Consider the following 27,799-nt stretch of genomic DNA (forward strand, 5'->3'; position numbering starts at 1 on the left):
CCTAGGAAAGAAATGGTATATAATTTCACAGTGTACCCTGCAGGAATAAAAGGTTCTGCCCTCCCTACCAAGATCATATTACCTCAGCATCAAAAGCCTGATACAGAATTGAAGCATTCAAAACACAGCATGGTAGTAAAAGGACATTTATATTTTAAGAATCTGGTTTATCTTGTTCACTGCTGAATCTGCCCCACCAGAACACTACCAGTCCCATAGTAGGTGGTCAGTCATATTGCATGAATGAATGAATGAATGTTGTTGGTATATTGGGATTCAGTGAATGGATTTGGCATTCAGACATGAAAGGCCATGTGCTCAGCAATGTGTGTTAGGGAGCTGCTGGCTTCTATGATAGCCTGAGTTGGCCATCCTAGGTTTCTTCCTGGGTAAAGTCTTGCTTGCTAGAGAAATAACTTGTCCTCCGAGATTGAGGATGGATTTAGGATATGAGCACACAGTTCCAACTTTGCCATCTGGGAAACTCTAAGACAAGGATGATTCTGTGTGCTTAAGCAATCCCAAAGCAGTTTGTCACCCTCTTTACACCAAAGACTGTGTATGATAAACTTCTGAAGAAAAGAAACTGTTAGAGATACAATGTCCTTTTTACCTCAAGGGAAAAGGGACTCAAAAAGAAAACACTGTTCTTATGCAACTGAGGTAACCAACACTTCACTTGGAAAAAAAAAAGAAAAATCCTGTTCCGATGGAGATGAAATCTACATGACCAAACTGGTTCATTCCAAGAAGAAATTCTAAGAATTTGTCCCAAATGGGTATTGAAAAGCTATAGGAAAGGTATATTGTGACATATCTCCATTACAGACAACTTTGGCTAATGTGCTACCTTTCTTCTTAATAGTTAACATTTTATGGCATTAAATAAAAGAACACATTGAAAGAGAAAGAAATATTAGGTAGATGTGCCAAGTTTTCTGGTGATATTTAAACTGATCAGAGAGTACTAGAAATAATCAGATTCTAGTTAGAGCCAAAAAATGGCATCACTCTTGGATTTTGGACAAGATGCAAGGTAGACCCCAGGCAAAGGCTTCTGTCCCTCTCATCCCAAATTTCTCAAAATGACCGATGTTTTCTGTTTTTGTTTTTTCAATTCATAGCAGTACTTAACGATACAGAAAGAGAAACACTGGATGAGCCAGAAATTATTATCAGGAATCCTGAAACATACAGAGCAGATGGAATAATGTTAACAGAGAAAAGGCACAACTTAAAAATGGCAATGACTCCAAATGTGCTACTGACTCAGAAAGGGCAGTTACAGGAACAGGAAGAGCCCTAGGCAACCAGAAAGTGATCAGGTGGGACAAATGTGGACATTAAAGCAAAAATGCTGAAGAATATCTTAGTACATCAGATTCAGTAATGTGTTAACAGAATTATATGTCATAACCAAGCAGGATTTATTCCAGAGTTTCAACACTGGAAAATATATTAATGTAATTCACTCTATTACTAGATTAAAAATGGAAACCATACAATCCTGTAAATGCCTCAGAAATGCGTTTGATAAAATTCAACAATGTGTATCTAATGTAAAAATTCTTTTTTAGCATCTTAGGAATGGAAAGAACCTTCTTCATTCAATAAAGGATATTATTAAGCCTAAGTCCTTATTCCCAAAAATCTTCAGCTACAAAAGGTGAACTATTAGGATGGCTTCCATTAAAGTTAGAAATAAGGTAAGAATGACTGTTATCGTTTCTGCTATCCAGTTCCGCAAATGAAATAATCTGTAAATACTGGTAAAGAAGAGTAAAAAAATGGCCAAAATATATTCAGATAATAACATCTTTTTTAAAAATTCCAGGATCATCAACTAACAAACTATTAGAAATAATAAGAGAGTCCAACAAAGTGACCAGAAACAAGATCAAGACAAAGCCTATAGCCTTCAAACTTACTAGCAATACCCACATAAAGGATATTGCTATAGACTAATGTTTGTGTCTCCACAACAATTCATGTATTTTTGAATACATGACCCCCATGACATATATTTATAATCCTAACTTTCAGTGTAATGGTATTAGAAGGTGGGGCCTTTGGGAGGTGATTAGATCATGAGGCTGGAGCCTTCAAGAATGAGATTATTGCCCCTATAAAAGAGACCTCAGAGAGTTCTCTCACCGCTTCTGCCATGGGAGGAACAGTGAGAAGACACTGCCATTTTCTTGACTCTAGGTGTGAACCTCTGTGTTTACCTTTCTACAGGCTTATTGAGTTCTTGAATCTGTACATTAATGTTTTCCATCAAACTTGGTAAGTTTTTAGACATTTATCCAAATATTTTCTCTTTCTCTGTTTCTTCTCTCTTTCTCAACACTATATATAGACTGGGGGCATCAACAAAATGTATACAAGTGGACACTTTGTCAACATTGCTCAAGCAGTAGTTCCCCGTAATCAGAAGTGTCTGGATGCTGATCGTAACCATTTTGAGCACCTCTTGTAATTGTAGAAGTCAAACATGACTTGTATTCATCTTTTGTTATCAGTATATATTATTTCAATTTTAATACAGTTTTCCTTTCTTAAAATGTGTATACATTTTTTGTCACCCTCTGTATAGTTTATATGCTATATAGAGTCCAAAATATGGATATAGCATAAATTATTCAAGCACTCCTTTGTTGGTGAAAGTTAAATTTTTCCAATTTTTTACCATTGTAAACCATGTTGCAATTAACATATTTATATACACCTCCTTAAAGGATGCTTCTCTGAATAGATACTGAAAAGTGAAATTGCTGAATCTTTTAACATTTTAATCACCGCTGCCAAATTGCTCTCCAAAATAGCTATATCAATACTCATAATTAAAAGTTCTTAAAGGCACACATTTCCTTACATTCTTCCAAAATTTATATTATCAATTTATTTTAATTGCTAATAACCTGATGAATGAATTATGATAGTGTCTGATTGTTTCCCTTATTACTATTGTAGTTGTACATCTTTTCATGTTTATTGGTCATTTGTTTTCCCTCATTTACAAATAGTTTGTTTATATTCCTTACCCGTTTGTCTATTGCGTTATTTGTTCTTTTCTTTTGATTTACAGGGTGTTCTTTATGTATTCTTAAATGTATCCTTTATCTGTTGTATATGTTGTAAATGTTTTTTTCCCAGTTTCATTTCTTTGAACTTTTGTATAAAGATTTTATACAGAGGTTTTCTCATCACCATTTGATTGGTCCATCCTTTCACTGCTGATTTCAAATGTCACCTTCTTATTTAGAAAATAAATATAAATCATGTAAAACCTAATCATGAATTTTTGTCTAGATTTTCTACTGTTCTATTGATCTATTTTTCTACTTTTATACCACTTTTTCTAATTATGGTTTCATTTTTGTATTTGCTAGAATATTATTTTTTTATAAATTGTCCTGGGCATTCTCGTGCATTTCTCTTTTGAATTAATTTTAGAATTGACTTGACAAGTTCCTGGAAAATCCCTGAGAGTTTTATTGCAATTGTTTTGGATTTACAAGTTAATTGAAAGATTGAAGAAATTCATTGCTAACAGATTGTCCTACAAGATACACTAAAGGAAGTCTTCAGAATGAAAGGAAATGATTATAGATAGCAAGAAATGATGAGCACTGGAAATGATAAACTTTTGGGTAAATAAATATGTATTTTTTCTCTCTCTCTCTCTCTCTCTCTCTCTCTCTCTCTCTCTCTCTCTATATATATATATATATATATATATATATATATATATATATACATATACATATTTGACCCCCTTTATCCCTCCTCCCCCCTTACCCTCTGGTAACCACTAAACGGTTGTCTGCGTCTGTGAGTTTTTGTTTCTTTGTCTTGTTCATTTGTTGCTGTCAGTTTTATATCCCACATATGAGTGAAATCATATGGTTCTTGACTTTTTCTGTCTGACTTATTTCGCTTAGCATAATAATCTCAATGTCCATCTATGTTGTTACAAATGGCACTATTTCATCTTTTCTTATGGCAGAGTAGTATTCCATTGTGTATGTATACCACCTCTTCTTTATCCAGTCATCTATCGCAGGACACTTTGGTTGTTTCCATGTCTTGGCCACCGTGAATAATGCTGTAATGAACATTGAAGTACGTATATCTTTACAGGTAAATGTTTTCAGGTTTTTGGGGTAGATACCTAGGAGAGGGATTGCTGGGTCATGTGGTAATTCTATTCTTAATTTTCTGAGGAACCTCCACACTGCCTTCCATAGCGGCTGCACCATTCTACATTCTCACCAACAGTTTATGAGGGTTCCTTTTTCTCCACAGCCTCTCCAACACTTGTTGTTATTGTCTTGTTGATGATAGCCTTCTAACAGGTGTGAGGTGATATTTCATTGTGGTTTTGATTTGCGTTTCCCTAATAGCTAGTGAACTTGAGCATTTTTTCATATGTCTACTGGCCATTTGTATGTCTTCTTGGAAGAAGTTTCTGTTCATGTCCTCTACCCATTTTTTAATTGGACTGTTTGTCTTGTTGTTGCTGAGTTGTATGAGTTCCTTATATATTTTGGATATATCAGAGGCATTGTTTGCAAATATCTTCTCCCATTCAGTTGGTTGCCTCTTTGTTTTGTTTATGGTTTATTTTGCTGTGCAGAAGTTTCTTAGTTTGATATAATCCCATTCATTTATTTGAGCTTTTAATTCCCTTGCCTTTGAGGTCAAATTCATAAAATCCTCTTTGAACCCAAGGTCTGTAAGTTTAGTACCTATACTTTCTTCTATGCAGCTTGTTTCAGGTCTTATGTTTAGGTCTTTGATCCATTTTGAGTTAATTTTGGTATATGGTAACAGATAGCAGTCTAGTTTCATTCTTTTCCACAGGGCTTTCCAGTTTTCCCAGCAACATTTATTGAAGAGGCTTTCTTTTTTGTTTTTGGCTCATTTGTCGAAAATTATCTGTCCACATTTGTGTGGGTTTATTTCTGGGTTTTCAGTTCTATTGCATTGGTCTGCATGTCTGTTTTTCTGCCAGTAGCATGCTGTTTTGATTATTGTTGCTCTGTAGTACAAGCTGAAGTCAGGGAGTGTGATACTTCAGCCTTAATCCTTTTTGTTAAGATTGCTTTGGCTATTCGAGGTCTTTCATGATTCTAAACAAATCTGATGGGGTTTTGTTCTATTTCTTTAAAAAATGCCATTGGGATTTTGATGGGGATTGTCTTAAATCTGTATATTGCTTTGGGTAATATGGCCATTTTAACTATGTTGATTCTTCCAAACTATGAACATGGAATGTCTTCCCATTTCTTTGTGTCTTCTTCAATTTCTTTTAAAAATATCTTATATTTTCAGGTATAGCTCTTTCACATTCTTTGTTAAGTTTATTTCTAGGTGTTTTATTCTTTTTGTTGCAATTGCAAAGTAATTGTTTTCTTATTTCTTTTTCTGAGATTTCATTATTAATATATAGGAATGCAATGGATTTTTGTACATTGATTTTGTAGCGAGCAACTTTACTGTATTCATTTATAGTTTCTAATAGCTTTTTGGTGGAAACTTTAGGCTTTTCTATATATAGCATCATGTCATCAGCAAAAAGTGACAATTTAACTTCTTCATTTCCAATTCGGATGCCTTTTAGTTCTTTCTCTTGCCTGATTGCTCTGGCTAGGACTTCCAATACTATGTTGAAAAGCAGTGGTGATAGGGGACAGCCCTGTCTTGTTCCTGAATGTACAGCAAAAGGCTTCAGTTTTTCACCATTAATTATGGTATTAGCTGAGGCTTTGTCATGTGTGGCCTTTATAATGTTAAGGTATTTTCCTTCTATACGCAGTTTATTAAGTGTTTTAATCATAAGTGGATGTTGTATATCATATCTTGTCAAATGCTTTTTCTGCATCTATTGATAGGATCATATGATTTTTATCTTTTATTTTGTTTATATGGTGTATCATATTGATCTGTTTAACATATGTTGAACCATCCTTGTTCCCCTGGGATGAACCCCACTTGATCAAGATATATAATCTTTTTAATGCATTGTTGTATTCGATTTGCTGGAATTTTGTTTAGGATTTTTGCATCTGTATTCATCAGAGATATTGGTCTGTAATTTTCTTTTTTTGTGTTGTCCTTACCAGGTTTTGGTATCAGGTTATTGTTGGCCTCGTAAAATGAATTAGGGAGTACTGTTTCTTCTTCAATTTTTTGGAAGAATTGAGTAGCACAGGTATTAGATCCTCTTTGAAGTTTTGGTAGAATTCACTTGTGAAACCATCTGGTTTTGGACTTTTGTTTTAGGGAAGGTTTGGGATGACTGATTCAATTCCCTTACTGTTGATCAGTCTGCTTAGATTTTCCAGTTCTTTGTGATTCAGTATAGGAAGGTTAGATGTTTCTAAGAACTTGTCCATTTCTTCTAGGTTATTGAATTTGGTGGCATATGATCCTTCATAGTATTCTTTATGATCCTTTGTATTTCTGTGTTATCTGTGGTACCGTCTCTTTTACTTCTAATTTTGTTTATTTGTGTCTTTTCTCTTTTTATCTTAGCGAGTCTAGCCAAGGATTTGTCAATTTTATTACTTTTTTCAAAGAACCAGCTCTCTGTTGCATTAAATTTTTCTATTGTATTTTTGTTCTCTATTTCATTTAGTTCTGCTCTGAGTTTTATTATTTCCTTCCTTCTGCTTACTTTGGCTTTCATTTGTTCTTCTTTTTCTAGTTCTTTAGAGTATAATGTTAGGTTGTTTATCTGGGATTTTTCTTGTTTTTTGGGATAGGCCTGTGATGATATAAGTTTCCCTCTTATTACTGCTTTCATTGCATCCCAATAATTTTGATAGGATGTATTTTCATTCTCATTTGTTTTTATATATCTTTTGATTGCTCCTCTTATTTCTTCTTTTACCCAGTCATTCTTTAAAAGCATATTGTTTAATCTTCACATATTTGTTTTACCTGCTTTCTTCTTTCAGCTGATATCCAATTTCAGAGCCTTTTGATCAGAGAATATGCTTGGTATGATTACAATCTTCTTAAATTTGCTGAGGCTGGTTTTACATCCCAACATATGGTCTATCCTTGAGAATGTTCCATGTACACTAGAAAAGATTGTACAGTCTAGTGTCCTAAGATGAAGTGCTGTATAAATGTCAATTATGTCCATTTGGTCTAATGTTTGATTTAGGGCTGGCATTTCCTTTTCTCTTCTTAATTTCTTTAAAAACATGCAATCTTTTGTTAAATTGTGTAAAGCAATAATTATAACACTGTATTGTTGAGTTTATCACATGTAGATGTAATATATATGACAATGGAGGGAGGAGAATTTGAACTATATTGTAAAGTTGCTGTATTTTACCACAATTAAGTCAGTATTAAACTAAAGTAGATTGTGATCAGTTAAGATTGATATCATTCCTAGAGTAACTAATAAGAAATAAAAATTTTGTTAAAAGTCAACAGAAGAATGAAATAGGTATACTGAGAAATATTTAACACAAAAGAAGACAGGAAAGAAAGAAAAGAGGCAGAACAGACATAAGACATAGAAAACCAACTTTACTAAACTGATATTCATGGAACACTGTACCCAACAGCAAAACACATATTCTGTTTAAGCACAGGGAAATTACCCCCAAATAGATGATATTTTAAGCCAGGGTCAAAAAACTACAACCCAAGGACCAGCCACCTAATGTTTTTAAACCATTTTTAAGTGTGCAATTCACTGGCATTAATTACATTAATAATGTTGTGCAACCATTATCTACACCCAGAGCTTCTTCATCAGCCCCAACATAAACTCTGTACCCGTTAAACAATAACTCCCTATTCCCCACTCCCTCCTATCCCTTGAATCTACTTTCTGTCCCTACAAATTTGCCTATTCTAGATATTTCATATAAGTGAAGTCATAAAATATTTATTCTTTTGTGTCAGGCTTATTTCACTTAACTTAATGTTTACAAGGTCCATCCATATTGTAACATATATCAGAAGTTTATTCCATTTTATACCTAATAATATTCCATTATATGTATATACTACATTTTGTTTATTAATTCATTTGATCAACAGTTGGGTTTCTATCTTTTGGTTATTGCAAAAAAACTCAGCAGTGAACATTCATGTACAAATATCTGTTTGCTTCCCTATTTTAAGTTTTTTTGGGTCTATACTTAGAAATGGAATTGCTGGGTCATATGGTAATTTTATGTTTAACTTTTAAAGGATCACTAAACTGTTTCCTACAAGTGGCTGCACCATTTTATATTCCCACCACCCAGGTACAAGGGTTCCAATTTCTCCACATTGTCACCAACACTTATTTTCCGTTTTGTTTTTTAAGTATAGGCATTCTAATAGATGTGAACTGATACCAATTGTGGTTTTGATTTTCATTTCCCTAATGACTAATGAGGTTGAGCATCTTTTCACATGCTTATTTAGTTGCTGTTTCTGTAAATAAATGTTTATTGGAACACAGTCTCACCCGTTTGCTTACCCATTGTTGATGGTTGCTTTCATCCTATAACAGCAGAGTTGTGTAGTCAAAAAGAGTGTATGGCTGCAAGTGTAAGACGCTTACTATCTTACCTGGTAAGAAAAAGTTTGCTGACTCCCATGTAAAACCTAAAAAAGCCTCAAAATTATTTTAAAAACATTGAAATCATTCAAAGGATGGTCTTGTTCAAAAGAGCATTATACTAGAAATCAAAACAAAGAAAAATGGAAACCTGAAATATTTAGAAATTTGGAATAACTTAGAAATTAAACAACATATTTCTAAATAACCTATGTATCAAAGGAAAAATCACCAGGAGAAATTTAAAAATATTTCTAAGTGAATAAAAACAAAAACACAGCATATCAAAGTTTATGGACTATATTAAGCCAATACTTAATGATTAAAGACAATGTTTCTCACCTATTGGGAATAAGGCAAAAATGTCCATTTCTGTCACTTTTATTCACTATTGTACTGGAGTTTCTAACCAGAGCAATAAGGTAAGAAAAATAAATTAGAGGCGTATAAATTGCAAAGGAAAAATTTAAACTTTCTTTAGTTACAGGTACAGATGGTCCCCAACTTACGATTTTTTGAGTTACAATGGTGTGAAAGCTTTCAGTAGAAACTGGACTTTGAATTTTGATCTTTTTCTGGGCTAATGATGTGTAGTGTAATGATGGGCAGTGGCAGTGAGCCACAGCCCCCGTCAGCCACCTGATCATGAGGGTAAACAACCCATACTCTACATTGTAGTATTATATGCTTTTTCAACTTATGATATTTTCAACTTACAATGGATTTCTCAGGACGTAACTCCATCATAAGTTGAGGTACATCTATAATATGATAAGGAATCTACAAATAAAATCTACTGCAATAAAATAAATTTTGTAACACTGTAAAATACAGCTCATTATGCAATTATTAGTTGTATTTCTATATACAAGCAATGAACAACTCAAAAATGAAATTAAGATTCAATTTCATTCATAATAATAAAATACTTAGCAATACATTTAACAAAAGAAGTGCAATACATCTGACCACTACATGCTATAGAGCACAGCTAAGAGATTAAAGAAAAATCTCAATAAATGGAGAGATATTCCAATGTTTTAAAACTGGATTATGAGATGGTTGCACAACTCCATAAATTAATGAAAATCATTAAATCACACTTAAAATTGTTGGGTTTTATGGTATGTAGATCATGCCTCAAAAAAGTTGTTTAAAAAAACTGATTTTTTAATGATCATTCTGGGTACAGATGCTATAGGATGCATTTGTGTTAGAAAGCTGCATTTTATGTTTGCACTTTTGAAATAAAAACTGTTGAAGTAAGTAGGAGGGTTTATTAAAACCAAGATCTTTTTAGATTCCTTAGTCTAGTCTTTAATTCTTAAGTTAAACTGCCAAACATTAATCATTATAGATTTCAACTTCTAAACCTTCACAAATGCAATTATTTATCTGTGTTCACAGTTTAAAAACAAGCTCAGAAAGTGTATTTTGTCAGTGTTACTTGTTAAAACTCCTATGTGCTATGTTGATTACCATTAGATGGAGAAAATAGAGTGTTGTGGATGAAAATGAAATCAAAAGCTGTGGATCAGGTTACAATTATTTCAATAATTGGCATGGCAATAGAGCTCTCCATTAGATGGAAGGTAGAAAATAGCAGATTTCCCACAGCATGCAACCCTCTAATGTCGCTGTCCTTCTCAGTGAGAAAAATTTATACATCACATAATTCTTCTATTAAATATATTTCTCTCAGATGGGCAAATTCCCTGTGAAGCAGCATCTGTCCTGTTAATTTCATGATTTTTAAAGAAATACGAATTAACTTTTTTCTTAATTTTGGTTCCTTTGGGGAAGGAAATTTGACAGTAATCTGTATGAGATTAAGCTTATTTTGTTCTTAGAAGAGAAATAATAGAACAACTTTTGTTTGGTACCCATTGACTGTCTGACCCCGTGTCTTTGAAGTCCACACATAGAATTTCAGGGGAAATTTTAAAGTGGTCTTCATTTCCTATGCGTGTCATCTTTGAAAGGTCTTTATTGCTCTTCACATACTGACAACCATAAAGAGGGATACATGCCACCAGGCATTTAATTAATGCTCAGGACCCAGCCCAGATTCTAACTTCTGGGCAATGATCTGGACTCGGACAGTTCTACTCCCTGCGACTGCAGCAGCTGATTCTAAGGTCCTTACCCCCACCTCCCATTGTGGTCTTGGCTAGAAATCCAGGCAACTGATAAGGATATTTTGCTTGGAATATTTTCTAGTAGCAAGTGATCAGGTGGACAGACCTTTTATAATAGCAACTTTTTCAGGGCAAAGAGTGGCAGTTAGTGTTGCCAGATGGCAAAGGGATCCTAGAGGTCTTAACATTAAGAGCAGGAAGAGTTAGATCACCATTTAGTTCAAAACCAGTCATTTTACAGAAGAGAAAAATGAAACTCAGGAAATTGAATGGACCTCCCAGAGGGGTGGGGGCACAAACAGTTTCCTACCCAATCTCTGTCTCACATCATATCCTTGATTTTTGTTTAGAGTGGCAATCAGTGTTCCTAGAGTAAAATAACCACTTTCCCAGCCTTCCTTGCAGTTAGGAGTGGACATGTGACCCAGTTCTCATAAGGGAGATGTAAGTGGAGGTCATTGGATGGGCTTTGGGAGAAAGTTTTTAGGGGAAACATTTGACTTGTAGGCCCCTTTGTCTATACTTTGCCTCTTTCCTACTTGTAAAGCAGATGTAAGATGAGTTGTTCAGCCCTAACACTGTAATTTTTATCAAGCGCTAGAAGCCATTCTGGGCATGAAAAACTTTTAGAGCAATACCTCTTTTGGGCAATCTGCCAAGTATTGCTGATACTATGAGAGAGGAATCTATTCATGGATACTACTTTCTTTGAATTCCACTAGTTTTGCTTATGGTAGCAAAGAACGTACACCAGGTTCCACCAAACTTGAGAAGGATAAGCAGCTTCTACGCAGGAAACATGATTGTCTTACTTCCTACTGAGCCCCAACAATGAACACCAAGCACATTAATTTTTGCTTTGTGTTCTCATAGGCTATCAGCCCCCAACGCAGAGAGGAAAGCAACATATTGAAGAAGAGCTAAGGTCTGGTAGAAGAGTCAAGGAGCCACATTATTGGAACTTTAAGAAGAGGTGTATAGGGAAAAAAAGAAAGAAATTGTTACATACTTTTGGACTTCTGGGCCAGAGAGGAGAAATTAGAAGAGGCAAACAAGAAAAACCCCTGTGTCATCAAGCCTGCAAACTCCTATGCTCCTGCAAATTAGGTCATTTCCACATTCCACCCTGCAACTGATGCTGAGCCCAGGGCAAACTCTGCCAACCTGCTTAAGGAAAGTGGTTCACTCTTGTAGCAAATCTTCTATTTGTGTCTAATGTAACTATCACTTGTGGATTCTTTTAAAGAAAACCCCAAGCCCTTATTGTTTTCCATCGTTTCAAGAAAGATAAGAGTGCCTAGAGCAAGTAATAGAGGAGGACTGACTTTGTTCAGCCAAGTTTTCTTTTCAAGAGAAGCAAAGATTGTCAGGTATGAATGAAGCTGGGAGAAGATTGAGAGGCCATTTCAGCTGCAGCCTCCTAGGGGAGCTGCTGTTTTAAAAAGTATAAAATGTGAGAAACATGCGCTGAATGTTTAACTCAATGAAACCAGTAACCGGAAAGTGAGTGAATCTCTGAGAGTGTTTGTCTATAGGAACCTTGCTGGCAGGATTTTTTTTTTTTTCCAAATTAAGGGAAAGTTGAGAATCAAGAGGTATAGAGATACAATCGACCTTACACACTTAGAGTGTTTAAAATACAATCCTTGTGTTTGTTCTCATCTCAGAAGCGCTGGGCTTGGTCTTTGTTACCTATTGGATTTCAGGAAGGCTGACTTGAGATGCGCCGTTGCCATTTCCTGGGTCCTCACTTTTTTTTTTTTTCCTTTCGGCGCTGGCAGCCAGATCCTTTGTTGTGCCTCTTCTGCATTCATTTTTTCTGCCCTCGCACCTCCAGCCAGTGTGATGGGGATTCCTCCTGGTCCTCGCGCTGAGAGCTCCGGGTCGCCGCCTTCCCGGGCATCCGATACAGCACTGCTTTAATCATCCAGTGGGTGTCTGGGCTGGGTCCGCGCCACGCCGGGAGAGGCCTGGCTTTTGTGTCGGTGTTTGTTTCGGCAGCGATCCGACCCCGGCGGGAGGCGCGGGCAGCGACCCCTGAGGAGGCGGGGCCTCGGGGGCGGCTCCGCCCGGTGAGGATTTCACCGCCACTGCCGCCGCCGCCGCCCTCGTTTGTTCCGTTACTTCTCAGGGCCCGGACCGCTTCACCCCTCCAGAGCCGAGCACGCCGGCCGCGGCTGCCCAGGAGCCCTCTATGGCTTTCCACCCACCCAACCCTACTTTTTGCTTGTCTCCCCGCTTCCTCATTTTTCCTCGTTAACAGCATACTGGCGGAGCGCTTGGAAAAACTCAAGACTAAAAACAGAAGGAACAAATTCGATGCATCCGTCTCGGTCCTCCAGAGTTTGAGAAGCGTCGTAACCATGTCTGAGTCGGGGGAGATGAGCGAATTTGCTTACATCATGGAATTGCTAGCCAGAGGCAAGGTAGGTGCTGTGGCGCGCGGTGCGGTGGCCTGGATCCCTATGTCGGGCACCACCTGGCCGGTATCTGTGGGCATCCCAGTCATTCCGGGGCGGGGCTGGGATTCCCGGGTCTCCGCTCTCAGCCCGGGCATCCCAGCAGCTGCACAATGCAAATTAGCCTTCTTTTCTTTATTGTGCTGCATCTCGGAAATGAACCAAGGGGGATTTTCCGGCGTGTTTGGGGCCAACCGGGCGGCGGCAGGGGGCTCCCGGGACCGTGAGGGCGAGATTTCAGCGTGCGAAGATGGGGAGGAGGGCCGGGCGCTGGCCGAGGGGGCGCTCCTGGATGCACTCGGGGGTGCCCAAGCGTGGCGACTTCGAGGGGGCGACTGCCTGTCCAGGCGCGAAGCGCGGAAGGAGGGTCCGAACAGCGGGTGAAGTGGCCGGGAGGGCGGGATTAGCTTGAGCGTGAAGTCCCACGGTGTGTCTGGTAAACAGCACCCTTGATCGCCCCGCCTTGGCGTTTCCAGGTCCTTACCGGCTGGTCCAAGCCGGGAACGTTTCAAGCCACCTTCTTTTGGTGGGGAGGAGGAGATGCTCAGGAGCCGGATTTCAGTCCTGCTCCTGTCGGGGAGCCCTTTCCAAACCCAGGCTGGCGCTGTCGGAGGTGCCTAGCGACCACGCCCTCGGCCGGGCTGGGTGGCGCTGCGCCTGGGCAGAAAGCCTTGCGGGGAGGCTGGACCCCGCCGTGCGTGAGAGAAACTGCCCAGAGATGTTTGCAAGAGGGATGTGTCGGGAAATGCACAGGCCGCCGGGTGCGCGGTGCGTCGGGATTCGCAGGCGCGGAGAAAGCGAGAAACGGCGTCTGCCCTCTGCACCTGAAGTTTCTAGAAGAGGTGATGGCACAGAGGAGAAAAGTACTCCTGCGCGCGGTTCTGGGAAAGGAACAGGATGATTCTGCATGCCTGGAGTGAGCCCCTGAAATTTCAGCCTCATACCTCACTCACCCCAACTCTGCGGATGTAGAGTATGGAGTGATTTTAGCTTCAGGCCACATAGTCCTGTGGCTTTCGGGGCTGGGGATCCGGTTTAATGCTCTCCCACACTAAAGCGTCCCCGGCAAGCCGTGCGCCTCCCTGAATGCTCTCTCCTGTTCTGCAAACACGGAATACACGCATGTGAAATAGAATAGTTCTTAACATTTTTAAGGCAGGGGCTGTGCTTCGGGCTGCCCCTAACAATTACAGCCCAAGACCGTAAGTACAAACGGAGGACCCTTGTTCCGTTTGTCTTCCTACACCCGGGCTCCATCCTGCACGTCGAGGGCCGTCCCACAGTCAGGCCCGCACATCCAAGCTCCTTGTCGCCCCAAATAGCCTCTCCTTGGCCACCGCCCGGACCTAGGTTGCGTACCACAGCCCTCTCCACCCACCTTCTGGAGGACCGACCCTGGGGGGAGGAGATGTCCAGAAGGAAATGCTGTTTTAGAGCTGCGAAGAGGTGCGCAGCCACTGGACCAGAACTCGCCTCCTTCCTCCCCGCCCCCCGCCCCCCCCCCCCCAAAGCGCACAGCAGGACCCAGGGGCACTGGAGCTCGGACGCTGTGGGGGAAGGTGCAGGAGAGGGTGGAGGAGGAAGGAGGATGCCTTTTGTTGATTAATGGACCACTCTTGATGGGATAGGGAATAAGATGGCTGAAGTGAGTTTGGCCTTGTGGTGTCAGACATTCTTCAAAGTAAGCCAGCATTGTATTAGCTAGCTAATACTATCCTTCAAAAAGCGGGCAAAACTTTAAATTCTGAGAGCATAGTTCAGGGATGGGACCCAGAGATCTGCATGTTGACACCCCAGGTGATTATGAAGCAGACCGGTAAACTGTGAAGTAGGGCAGAACCATTAGTGAACCCTTCAAACTTCTTATAATAAAGTAAAGGTAAATAAAAACAAACCTCTCAGAATTGGCAATGTGTTTACCGCTATACAAAAACAAAATAACCTGGTTTTCATCCACTGAACTTCCTTGCTTCACTCTTGACTAGGCACAGCTTCTTCGGTAGGCTTTAGTAATGAGGCCTGCAGCAAACACAGCATTCTCAGCTGACTTCCAAAGTCAGAGAGACTGGATGCCCCTGTGGAATCTCTGAGGCTGGAAAGCAGGCTCTCACAGTAAGAACTTGGGACAGTTCCGCCCTCTGTTCTTTTTTTTTTTTTTTTTTTTTTTTTGAGGTGGTGGTGGTGGTGGTGGTGGTGGTGTGTGTGTGTGTGTGTGTGACAGGGGTAGGCTTATAACCATTTCAACTGTCCAGTCTCCTCACCGCCCTCCCCCAACTCCATTTAAAACCCTCACTTTGTGCATGATTGTACAGGATTTGAACACTGAATGTCTCTCTTGAGTATTAGCCACAGAGAGTAGAACTTTGAGATTTACTTGTTTTGTTTTCCTCTGAGGAGTTTAGGTTCCATTTTGCTGAGTTAAAGGGGAGCAGAGCACCATCGTCCTCCTGCCCCCTTCTTCTACCTTCCCTTCCTTCAAAGTTGAGACCAGTAGGTTGACCATCACCATAATTTCTTTCACTTTTCTCTGATGGCTTTAAAACTTTATGAAATTAATACACGGTTTTGCAAAAATACTCATCCTTTCCAGAAAGTTTTACAGAGTAAAAGGTGGAACTTCACTCCAATCCTCTACCTTCTTCTATAGCAGCAGTTTGCTGTCTGTCTCTTTTAAATTAAATTAGTTTATTGTGTGTTCTCTGAATGTGGGAGGTGAGCCTTTCATTTCAGGGAAACCTAAAACCCACATGACAAACCTGATCAGGTTATTTTCCTCTATTGTCATGATTACTTTAATATTTAACGTACACAGTGATCTCTACCAATGTGGTCTTTCTGCTTGTGAAACAATACCTTCTAAGTATACTTAATATCTACAATAATTCTCAAGAGGTTTAAAAAATCAATGTAAATGGACGTCCTTATATTTCACTATCAGAGAAATTAGTACGATTTCTGGAAGCTGCTTTTTGTTCCTGTTTCTTTTGTAACTTGTTTCTTTGGGCTAAAAGAGAGCTTTCCAAATCTGTGATCAATATCTAGGATTATTCAAAGCAGTATTTTCAAACTGTTCTGGTCTCTAGAAAGATTTGCCTCACTAGTTTTTTTTTATCATCTTCATACACATCTTCCCTTTCTTTCCCATGTACTCTCCTGGAACCATATAATGAAGATTCGATGACAACAAAGATAGAAGAATTTAAATTTAGTATACCTCATATATTTAGAATATTTAACATATTTATATTTATGTATAAATGGGCGGAAAGTACTTCTTGTTTCTCATCATTCAGTAGTTACTGTTCAGGCACTTCCAAAGAGTACAATAGTTTGAGCAAAATAATAGAGGCTTTGGAATACCTACGTTTAATTTTGTTAGAGAAACAGGAAATGATTCCATTGGTGAATTATTACTTTGAACAACTTTTAGGCACAAAAATTTCAAGAACTTTTATAAACAATTTACTTTAAAAAAGAAGATGCTTGTACTCTGAGAATTTAGGTTTAGAAAATCCTCAAATCCAGACTAATTCAAAGTCTTAAACTTCTTCTGGGACCAAAACCAAAATACCAAATGATCTGTTTTAGAACGCTCAATAGATAGTAGGTCACACAACTGATATCTAAACTGGGTGATAATACTAAGGTGTCCACTGCAAAGTATTCATATATATATATATATATACATATACATATACATATATATATATATATATATATATATATATATATATATATATATAGTCTTGGGATTGGGTGAAATGTGTTAGGCAAACAGAAGATTTAGACTTTAGCAATGTCACTTGAAAATAGCTAATTTCATAAATATCATTATAATTTTCCTCTGATATTTTTTACTACATTGTTCAAAAGATAATTTGAAGAAAAGTACCCCTTAAACTATTTTGTAAAAGAATGTTTAAATCAGGTTTTTTATGAAGTTGAAAATACCATGTTTTATATTTACTTGTGAGCAGTGCAATAAGGACACAAGTGAGACCAGGTTTGAATCTTGGTTCTTTGGTATCTTATAGTGTGACCTTGAGGGTACTATGTAATCTGTGGGTGGAGGTGGGGAGGGGTTGTGGTTATTATATGTTCCCTCAGAAGGGAATTATACCTATTTCACAGGGTTATTGCAAGGCTTAAATGAATATTTTATGCAAAGTTCCCGATTATTGGCACATAGTAGGCCCTCAGTAAATGAAAGCTATTACATCTAGCTACTATGACAACAAGGTTGGGTCTTGAGACACTTTATATCCAAAGTGTGGTCATTAACAAGTGGAGGTAGAGTTGCCAGATAAAATACAGGATGTAGGGTTAAATTTGAATTTCAGATAAATAATAGCTGTTGTTTTTTGTTTTTGATTTTTTTAGCATAACTATGTCCCCTTCAATATCTGGGACTTGCTTGTGTTACAAAAACTTGCATTATGTATCTGAAAATCCAATTTAACAGGGTGTCTGGCCTGTGTTTTTATTTGCTAAACCTATGATGCCTAAATGTAGGAATAATAAAATATGGTCAAAGGGGACCTGCTAACAACCTCTCAATATTACCAGTGTTGTTCACCTCATGGTGGTCAAGACACCCCTTTGCCCACCAGTACACTCCTGCCATTACTGGGAAAATGCCTGCCAGAGCAGCACTGTGTTCCTCTCATCAAATTTCAAATTGTTGGTCTGGTGCTATCAGTTAGTAGATAAATGCCCACTGGATTTTCTCTTAAAACAAAGAAACAAAAGCTGAAATGGATGGGTAGATAAGGCTTTCAAGACCTCAAACATTAGTGTATGAAATGAGTGTGTGTAATCATGTTAGACTGAATGGTAAGACTCTAAATGCTAAAGGAGTTCAGAGTAAGGGGAGCTAATCAATGAAAACTAGACTAATGAGAAAAGAGGCTGTAGACCTGTAGCTTGAAACTTGAGTAGGATTTGGCTAGGCAGTGGAAATCTGAACTTCCTGGCTTGCTGGACTCCCTCCCCTGAGGTTGTTCCCATAGAAACACTTTATGACAGGTGAGCCTGGTCCCTCTAAGGCTTGGGTTAATAACTGATAAATGCCATTTATTGTCTCTTCACCTGTAACCTCCTGATACCAAGCAGCGTAGATAGTGCATGTGCCAATTGCTGTGAAATCCTGTGATTCACTTCATTTGCCATCTTCCTTATTTCCCCTAAATCCAGGGCTCTCTGAATTCTGTACCTAGTTTGTTTGATGATTAGGGGTTCCCATCAGGAGGCAAGGTTTAGGAGGATGTGGCCATATCACCTTCTTCTTCAGGAAGTACTAACAGAATGGGACCCTGGCTGTTTGATCTCAGACCAAACAGATTAAGAGCCAGTGGTGCCTCACATCGCTGACTGAATTATGCACTAGGAATTTAATCTCTTGTTGGGTATTAGGAATCAGTATGGAAAGAGACTAGGTCAGTTTAGTGAATAGGACATAACCTAAAGGGTAACGGGTTTATATTTTAAATGTTGGGTAATGAATATTTATTGAGTCTTAGTTTTACCAAACCAGGATGATGATGCTGTGTGTGTGTGTGTGTGTGTGTGTGTGTGTGTGTGTGTGTGTGTTGGGGAAGTGGTGGTTGTTTAGCAGGTCAAGTAGGAGAAAATTGACATCTTTCCCTGACCTTTTGGACTTCATACAGCAGATAGATGTGACATAGCTCATGCTTCTGTGATAGAAGAGCAATTAAGCAATACCAACAAGCAGGAGATACCATAATGAGTAAATATGTACACAAAGTGAATAAGTACATAAAGAGTACTGAAGATCTGTGGACTTGGGGTGGGGCAGGCATGAAATAAGCTTCCTTGTGTTGAATTTTGACCCATATTTTTAAAGAAACTATTGGAAGAGGAGGTGCTAGGTAATTCCAAACTAAGGAGAGGTAGGCACCAAGGGATAGCATATGCAATGTAAATCGGGGGAATAATGATTTCAAAAACAAAACAGTACGGATCTTTCATGTCATTGGAACTTAAAAGCCTGTAAAAGTGTCCCAATGTCTACAGAAAGGAAGCATGGTATTACAGGCCCTCCAAACTATAGTAGACTCATTTTGAGTTATTACCAGTTTACCTCCTTGCCCCCCAACACACAAACATCCATATACATTCACATGCACATATATCCCCTCCTGGTTATATTCATACACAAAGTTGCTTGACGTCCAGGACCTTAGCTTATTTTGTCCCCGTGCAAATGAGCTATAAGGACAGCAACTTACACATATGGAAAGTCATCTGTTAATTCCTAATCGGTAGGCTTGGTAATGTTGGCCTGGGAAAAGGAGGCTGACCAGAGGTGCAAGGGGAAGGAGAGAAAAGGATTTACAGCCCACCCCCCTCCACCCCCCCCCACACACACAGGATTTTAACTGGAGGAACTGGGAAGGATCTTGGTATCTTTGTAACTGGAAGGCTGGAATGTATGGATGTTGAGAGAAATGGATGAGATGACACAAAGCATGGCCGCCAAAGTGGGTAGAAATGACTAAGGAAGTGGAAGAATGATAGTTTAGGATGGTGGTTTTATATTTGCTATCTTCTTTCCAATATTCCTCCCCTTTTTTGCTTTTAAAAGTTTATGGATTAAATTACATTAAAAAGTTTCTAGAAGTAAAACATACTGTAAAGTTCAAATAATACAATACAATGTAACTGAAAAGTGTCTTCCATACTGGACTGTATTAACATTTTTGTGCTCTATTTCAGAGACTTATTTTTATTTACTTATTTGCCCATATAAGCACATATGCCTGTCTTATTTTATACAGAATCCAAAAAAAAAAAGTTTTGCACTTTTTTTATCACTACATTTTAGAAATCGCTTTTCATCAGTACATTCACTTTAACTGCTGTATAGTATTCCACGGTATGGAAGTACATTATGGGTGATAGAAATTTAGTTTTTATAAATAAGGTATCAATTAAAATCATTGTACACATGTTTTTGTGCACACATAAGTAAATCTTTCAGTGGGAACATTTTTAGTAGAATTGCTGAGTCAAGGTATAAGCATTTAAAAATTTTAATAGCTCTTGCAAAATTTCCCTTCAAATAAGCTATACCACTCTATACTATCACAAAAAAGTTTGGAAGTGCCTAGTTCCCCACATTCTTGCCAAGTGTATTAACATAATTTTTGAACTTTGAGAGAATAAGGTGGAAAATGATAGCTCATTGAAGTTTGATTTGCATAATGGAAGGGCTTCCGAATTTATTTTCAGCCAAATATTGTCGTTATACATATTTTATGTTTATTCGTGTTAATGAAGCCTTCTAATCTCTTTTACTCTGTTAACTAGTTAGTTTTGGACCAAAGCGCTATTTAAGAGTGCTGATAAAAGATTACAGCGAGAGGGGAATTATTTAACCCAAGACCAGTGTTAAAAACAAACTGACTTACGGTATAATGCTTCTTAATGGTTGAACTTTTAAAAATCTATATGGGAACATGGTGTAGTACATGTTATAGGTAAGTAAATTACACAGGCATTCGTTATTTTCCTCATTTGCCTCCTGATTAGGATGCTTCAAATCTGTGGAAAGAAGGCAGTCTCAACTCCAGCACGTGGGGCCACGGGAACAGGCATTACATCTTGACCACAAAGGTCCAGTCGTTAGCCGGCAAGGCATTCATCCTCTCTGCACCTCATCTGTAAATTGAGGGGTTTGCATTAAAGACCATTGCTATGGTCCCTTGCTGTTCTTAATTCTACACTGCTACATCGTTATTTAATTGAGGGGCTGGAGAAGAAGCTACCACTCTTGACAGTGCTGTGCGAAGACAACAGACATTTGCACAGCGAGAGACATCTTCCAAGTAGGAAGTAAAAGTAGGAAGCATTTCAAAACCTAAACGGGATACCGCGCGCTACAGCTCTGTAGTCTCTTCCCCTAGCTGTTTAGAGCGCCCTTTTCCTCAGTCTGTATGTAAGGATGGAATTATTTAGCCGGGAAGGCGGTGGCGTGACCTACTCGTAAAATTACGACTTCCAACAATTCCAGGTTAATTTGTTTTCCGTTTGCTTTGAAAACAAGATAGAAGAAACGCGCTTGAGCCTTGGCAGGTGAATTTCACGCTGCTACTCCCGGAGCTGTCCGAAGCCCGCTTTAACTAACACTCGGCGGGCGCCTACCACGCGGGTGCGTGGGTGCCGGAGCAGCTCCTGACCAGATGTCCCCGCTTCCCCGCGCCCTCTGTCCGCAGGAGCGTGTGTGTGGGGAGAGGGGGCGCAGGGGCGGGGAACCGCAGAGCAGCTGCGGGGGCGGAGCAGGGCGCACACCCCAAGTGGGGCAGGCGCTCCCTTGCCGCCATCTGTTGAATTCAAATCCTGTCCAGCAGCCGGGACAGCGACCCCAACTCTGCGGCCTGTCGCCGCGCCACTTGGCAAGAACATGTCGTGTCGTGCGTGACAGCGCCGCGCCCGGGTGTATAAAAGCAGAAGCAGAAAGCGGACGATGAGTGGTTAGCGACTTGTCAGGGACTGTGAAGTTCACCGTACAAGTCGGGCAGGAAGAGGAGAGCCGGCTGGGGACAGGGAGCCACTAGGGGAGACCCCGGCCCTGGCAGGAGTGGGGTAGGCGGGGTCTCGTCCTGGTCGCCTCCTCAGCGTGGCTCTGCGGTGCTCCGTGCGACGGCACAGGGAAGGCGGTCCGAGCCCGCCCGCAGTGCCGCCGCCGGGTCTAGCGTCCTTAGGAAACGGGACTTGTCTGTGATGCTTGGCACCGCGCTTTATCAAAGATTAGCGAAAGCAAAATGAAAGCGTAAGGAGCCGCCCGGGCCCGAAGCCAGGGCTGCAGTGGGTCGCAGCTCTGCAGGACAGCTCCACCCCTGTCCCTCCCGGGCGCAGCCCTCAGCCTCCGCCTCCCCCGCACTTCCGACCACGGCTGCAACCCGGTGGGAGTGAGGGGCGAGAGGGGCCGGGCAGAGGCGGTGGCGGAGGGAGCTGGGACCCCACCGCGCGCCACACCCCCGTCCTGCTGCTGGGTCGCTGAGCCTCCCACCTTCCCGCAGCCCCTCCTCCTTTGTGCGGTGGGCGCTGTTGCCCGGGCGACGGCGCCGCCCCGCCCGCCCCCGCCCCGGCCCCGCCCCTCCACTGCGCCCGCGTCCGCCCGCCCAGCCGCAGTCCCCAAGAGCCGCCGCCGCAGCCGGCAGCGGGGCGGGATTCCGGGGCCATCGCAGGGAGCGAAGCTCGGCTCTCGGCGCCTGTGCTCTCGCCCGCCCCGGCCTACTCGCCGCGTCGGTCCGCTGGCCGGGTCTGGCTGACCAGCTCGCCCTCCGGCTCCGAGTCGAGGCTCTCCGGCCGCCTCAGGGACCCGCCCACCAGACCCTGCCCGGCGCCCGTCTGCCTGTTTGGACCCTGCTGTGGATGACACCTGGCAGAAGGCTAGCATGGAGGGGGATGGTTCCGACTCGCTGGTGAGTCGGGGACAGGGGCAGGCGGCTTCCTCACTCACGATGGCGGCGCGCCGGGGCCCCTGGGTCTCTCTTCCCTCCGCGGTGAGCGGGGAGGGAGCCACTGCTGCGGAGGCGCCAGGGCTGCTGTGTGGTGGCCCCGCTTCCTCTTCGCCGCCCGGGGCCGGGTTCCGCAACCCCGTGCGCCTCATCCCTGCCACTCGGTGGGTCGGAGAAGGGGTCACCTGGGCCCGGAAGAGGGCACCACTCGGATGCGGTTATCGCCCACCTGAGCACCTCGGGGAGTCCGGGCGGGGCACTTGAATGGAGTTCAGGGCTGGAGAATTAATTCCCTTTAGGGAGTCAGGTGCCCGTCGTGTCTCTGGGCGCGTGTCCCGCCGTCCTTTGTCTGGGAGCGCTCGAGTCCCGCTCGGACCCCCGCGGGCTCCGCCAGACTCGGCCCGCAGTCGCCGCGCGCAAGGCGCCTCCCCGGCTGTGCCTGCTCGCCGGAGGCGGCCTGGCTTTGGCAGCTGTCGGACTACAAGTGGTTTTGTTGGAAGGGATCGAGTATGCAAACTTGTTAGTTTCCCGTCGAACCTCATTTATTTTGAAACAGCTTAATTGTGGGAACCCCCACATCACATTTCTCTTAATCAGATCATTTCCCCCTCAATGAATGCAGCATGAACACGAATTTTTCTTTTGGGTAAGGATTACTTTATATCCATCAATTAAAAAACGTAATGACTCAATTCAGTTTTAATTTTCTGTGTATTTCTAGTGGTTGAAATGATTGTACAAGGTTATGAGTACTTTAAAATTGGACTATCATTACAATTGCGGGGATGCTGAATATAGTTAGATTCATAGCGTCTGAAGTTTGTGTTACATGGGGGGAAAACATAGGGAAAGGACGGGAAAACTGGTATGAGGTTATCAAAGCTCTTTAGTTGTTATGAGTCTGCATGTTTCTCGTTGAAAATAATGCAAGCTTGAAGTATTGAGAGCACTTACAGTGGTGCCTTCTAATCTTGTACACTCTTTCAATATTCATAAAGCGCTTTTGAGGTAACTGCTTTGATATTGCAGCATTGAGAACGCCAAGCAATTTTACCTACATTACAGTTGCAGCATGTGAAAAATGGTCATGTTTAATATAGAAAATTGCTGATAATTTGGCTTGTAAATAGATGTCAAGTAGGGTTCCATGAACATCCTGGTGAACCCAGTTTTCACCAGCTCTTATTTACCAGTCACAAAGTTCATGTGTTAAATAGGAATGTGTCTTATTCTTGTGCTACATTCTTAATTTTTTATTGAAGTAATCTGCTTTCAGGACTTCACTGAAGTCCTCAATCAATGATATAATAATGATTTACTAACTTCATACTTGATGAAATATTATGGTCCCCTAATATTTTCTGCTAATTTTTCTCATACTTCAGTTTTTACCATCTCATGTCCCTTAAGTTCTAAGCTATTGGATGTTGAGGGGGGTTGATGGTATAGAGTTTCATAGCCAAAAAGGAGCTTCAGGTTAAAAAAAAAACCACACCTGTTTTCTTAATTCTTTTTGGAAAGGTAAACACATGTACTTATACAAAAGGTATGAGCATGTTAATATATTCACTCACTAAGAGCGTTTGAATCTGATTTCTTTTTCTCAATTTAAGGTTACCATTAAGAATATCGAAAGAGAGCTTATTTGCCCAGCATGCAAGGAGCTGTTCACCCACCCGTTGATTCTCCCTTGTCAACATAGTATCTGTCATAAATGTGTAAAAGAACTCTTACTGACACATGATGATTCTGTCAATGATGTGGGATCAGACAACTCCAATCAGAGCAGTCCTCGACTTCGGTTCCCCTCTCCTAGCATGGATAAAATTGACAAGATTAACAGACCAGGTATGTGGTAGAACCTTGGGGTCGGGGATTTTCAGTGATAACTGGAAGGAAAATTATTTTTGTCATTTTGAGGTTTAAGCTTTTCAGTGATAAACTAAAACTGTAGTTATAAAGGACCCCCTTTTAAAATGTCAAAATGAATACTTACTGTCTTTTGATATGCACTTAAAGTTGGATATTAAGCACCAACTTTGTCTTAATACCCTTGCTAACTGTGTCTGTATTTTAGGGGATCTACTACCCTGTGATGTCCTTTATATGAGGGATGAAATAATGGATGACCGAAGTACTTACTAGGGCAACACCTATATATAGTAATGTGTTGTATTATATAATATTCATATTACATCATATCGTATCATATCACATCGTATCATGCCTAGACTTATAGTAAAATAAGACCAGGTCTTATATTAATTTTTGCTTCAAAAGACACATTAGAGCTGATTGTCTGGCTATGTCTTATTTTCGGGGAAACACGATAGGCCTAAAGGACTTCGTAGAGGAATTATTTGGTATCATTTTATTCCACCTGAGGATTTTATTTTCTTAAGACATTTTTAACCCATTTTTTTAAAAGAAAGGTTTTGAACAACTAAATAGTGCAATTCTGTAGTAATGATAGAAGTAGATCTAATTAAACGTATAGCACACATATTGTACCTTATAATATAACCAAAGCTTAAATTGTTTCTTGTTGGGAATAGTGTTACAGTCTTTCTTCTGGACATCCATGGCAGGATTAATGTAGATGAACATTAATTTGAAATCACTAGGAATAGGGCCACTGGGGAATTAAGGGCCCAAATCAGCAGTGAGGACCAAGGGGAGGCAGAGGTTGGGTAGAAACACCACACCATTGCACTTGGCCCTCCTGTGTATGGAGGCAGAGTACATGAGTGCCCATTAGTACCAGGTTTCAGGGCTTCAACTCTGCCCAACTTGGGCTTTGAAGTTTTAAGTTTACTTCTTTCCTCCACTCTGTCCATTCCTTCCTCTTATGGTGACTTTTTAATCTTGTAAAAAAAACCTTTTCTAACCAGAAAAGAATCTTTCTCCTTATTTACATTTTAGAGAATCGTATTTTTTGGTCCATGCTGTGATACAGAGTCTCCTTGGGCAATGTTTATGTCTTTGTGCTCCATAGGAGAGCAGATTAAGAGTAGATTTGTTGTAAGAGTAGTGTTACACTATTTGAAAAACATGTATTTTTCTTTAAATGGTAATCACTAATTACTTGGAAGGTATTTTGCACACATAAAAGTAATATGTATACAGTTATGTGCCTTTTAATGACACACATACGTTCTGAAATGCATCATTAGGCAGTTTCACGTTTGTGTGAATATCATAGAGGGCACTTAACACAAACCTAAATGGTCTGGCCTACCACACACCTAGGCTGTATTGCACAGCCTGTTGCTCCCAGGCTACAAACCTGTACAGCATGTTACTGTACAAAACAGCATGAGATTAAATCAAGCACGAGAAAATGATGAAATCAAGAGACAAAGGACGCATGAGATGTACGAGACTGCTGCTGGTATAATATGACAGTGTTTTACAGCAGACTTTTTTTTATAAGTAGGAAGAGTGCACTCTAAAATTACTGATAATATAGTAAATACATAAACCAGTAACAGTTGTTTATTATCATTACCAAGTATTATATACTGTATATAATTGTATGTGCTATACTTTTATACAGCTGGCAGCTGCAGTAGGTTTGTTTACACCAGCATCACCACAAACACATGAGTAATGTGTTGTGCTGTGACGTTAGGATGACTGCGATGTCACTAGGTGATAGGGATTTTTCAGATCCACTGTAATCTTACAGGACCACTGTTGGATATGCAGTCTGTCCTTGACCAAAATGTCGTTATGCAGTGCGTGACTATACAAAAAAAAAAGCATTAGGTAACTGGGAGTGCAGGGAATTGAAGTTGGAGAGGGTTATGTTCATTGTGAAGTCATCATTTTTGTTTCCCTCCCTGCTAGGAAACTGGCACACTGAGGAGGGAGGAAAGGCAGTAACAGGTTGAAATCATCCTACAGATACAGCCTGATATTCTATTGGTAGATCCTCCCCATTGGCTAATTAAGGACCCCTGCTTGATTGACCAAGGAAAACTCACTTTTTGTATATTAATATTTAGTACAGAATGTTATTAAAAGGAATTTTTAGTTATATATTAGTATTTTTATTTCTAATTAGATTGAGCTCACGTATGTATTTTGTGAAATGCTGTATTTTATGTAGGCTTCTAATCTTAAGATTTGATTAGTTTTTATATGTGACTAATATGAAGTAGGGATGAATTACAGTTAACCTGATGAAATATTGTGAATAGTTTCTGTTTTCAGGAATTTATGCCTTGCACAGTACTCGGTAGATGTCTCATAAATATTTGTTGAGTGGATGTTAATGATGAGCCTCTGCTACCAGATTTGTGCAAAGTATGCCATAATAGCTTATACTCAATGATAATGACATTTTTTCCTAGGACGAGAGATCTATTTCACCACACATTACTCTGTCTAGATCAGAAATAGAATTACTGAGATGTTCTCCTCTCTAAAGAACCCTGTTAAGCTGGATTATGTTCTGAGGGAGGAAGTTAGAAACTTTTCTGGGAAGAACAATTATAGACAATAAGAATATTTAACTTGATAGCATTAGGAATGGAGACAGTGGAAATGTAGTGGCTGTGCGATGTGAGAGGGGTAGTGGATGGGGGGGTTGTCACTGTGTGAGGCATATAAATGATACATGTCTGGCTATTGCATTGTTTTGTGCAACTGAAACTAATAAAAAATGGTAAAAAAAAGAACATTTAACTTGGAGTAGGGACAACTGCAGAATATGATGGCTGTCTTGTGGAAGAGAATAATACACTGGGTATCTTCACGGCAATAATTCCAGATCAATGAATAGATGAACTAGGAAGGCAGATTTCAACTTACCATGAGAGAAAACTAACACCTAAGGCTGCCCAAAAATGAAGTGTGCTGCGTAATTTTGTCAGATCCCTGTCACTAGAAGTATGTAAATTAGAGTTCAAATTTATATGCGGCCGGGGCCAAATTAAGCAGCCCTCCCCGCAGTACAGGACTCTTTTATTTTACTTCTTTGAGATAGGTAGAGAGAGAATTAATATTTCGTTTTCCCATTAACTTAACTATAAGAAAACCAGAAGCCCAAGTGTCAGCAGCCAGCTTGACTCGAGGCTTTCCCCGGTGGAGACGGGGCATGATTCAGGACTGTGGAGACGAGAATGGATGCCTTGTCTT

The 27,799-nt window shown here is 40.4% G+C and overlaps 1 protein-coding gene and 1 long non-coding RNA gene across 9 annotated transcripts in view; both read left to right on the plus strand.

Moving 5' to 3' along the window:
- The first annotated feature begins 946 nt into the window (after positions 1 to 946).
- LOC141570397 (uncharacterized) lies at positions 947 to 3,278 on the plus strand. The gene is made up of 3 exons (XR_012494400.1): positions 947 to 1,325; positions 1,578 to 1,706; positions 2,360 to 3,278. It is a non-coding gene; the product is annotated as an uncharacterized LOC141570397 (long non-coding RNA).
- Positions 3,279 to 12,546: 9,268 nt separating this feature from the next.
- Positions 12,547 to 27,799, plus strand: part of TRIM36 (tripartite motif containing 36) — a 43,464-nt gene continuing 28,211 nt past the window's right edge. For 3 of the 8 annotated variants that reach the window (XM_019727807.2, XM_019727808.2, XM_019727811.2), the window contains exons 1-2: positions 12,547 to 13,142; positions 24,271 to 24,505. In XM_019727807.2, the coding sequence (XP_019583366.2) occupies positions 13,080 to 13,142; positions 24,271 to 24,505 (298 nt within the window). In that variant the 5' untranslated portion in view covers positions 12,547 to 13,079. Of the gene's footprint in view, positions 13,143 to 22,330; positions 22,622 to 24,270; positions 24,506 to 27,799 lie in introns of those variants that run through there. The other 5 variants (XM_019727813.2, XM_019727814.2, XM_074328594.1 and 2 more) reach the window with 3 other exon arrangements.

This window comes from Rhinolophus sinicus, linkage group LG03 (assembly GCF_036562045.2).
Source record: "Rhinolophus sinicus isolate RSC01 linkage group LG03, ASM3656204v1, whole genome shotgun sequence".
Taxonomy (NCBI): domain Eukaryota; kingdom Metazoa; phylum Chordata; class Mammalia; order Chiroptera; family Rhinolophidae; genus Rhinolophus; species Rhinolophus sinicus.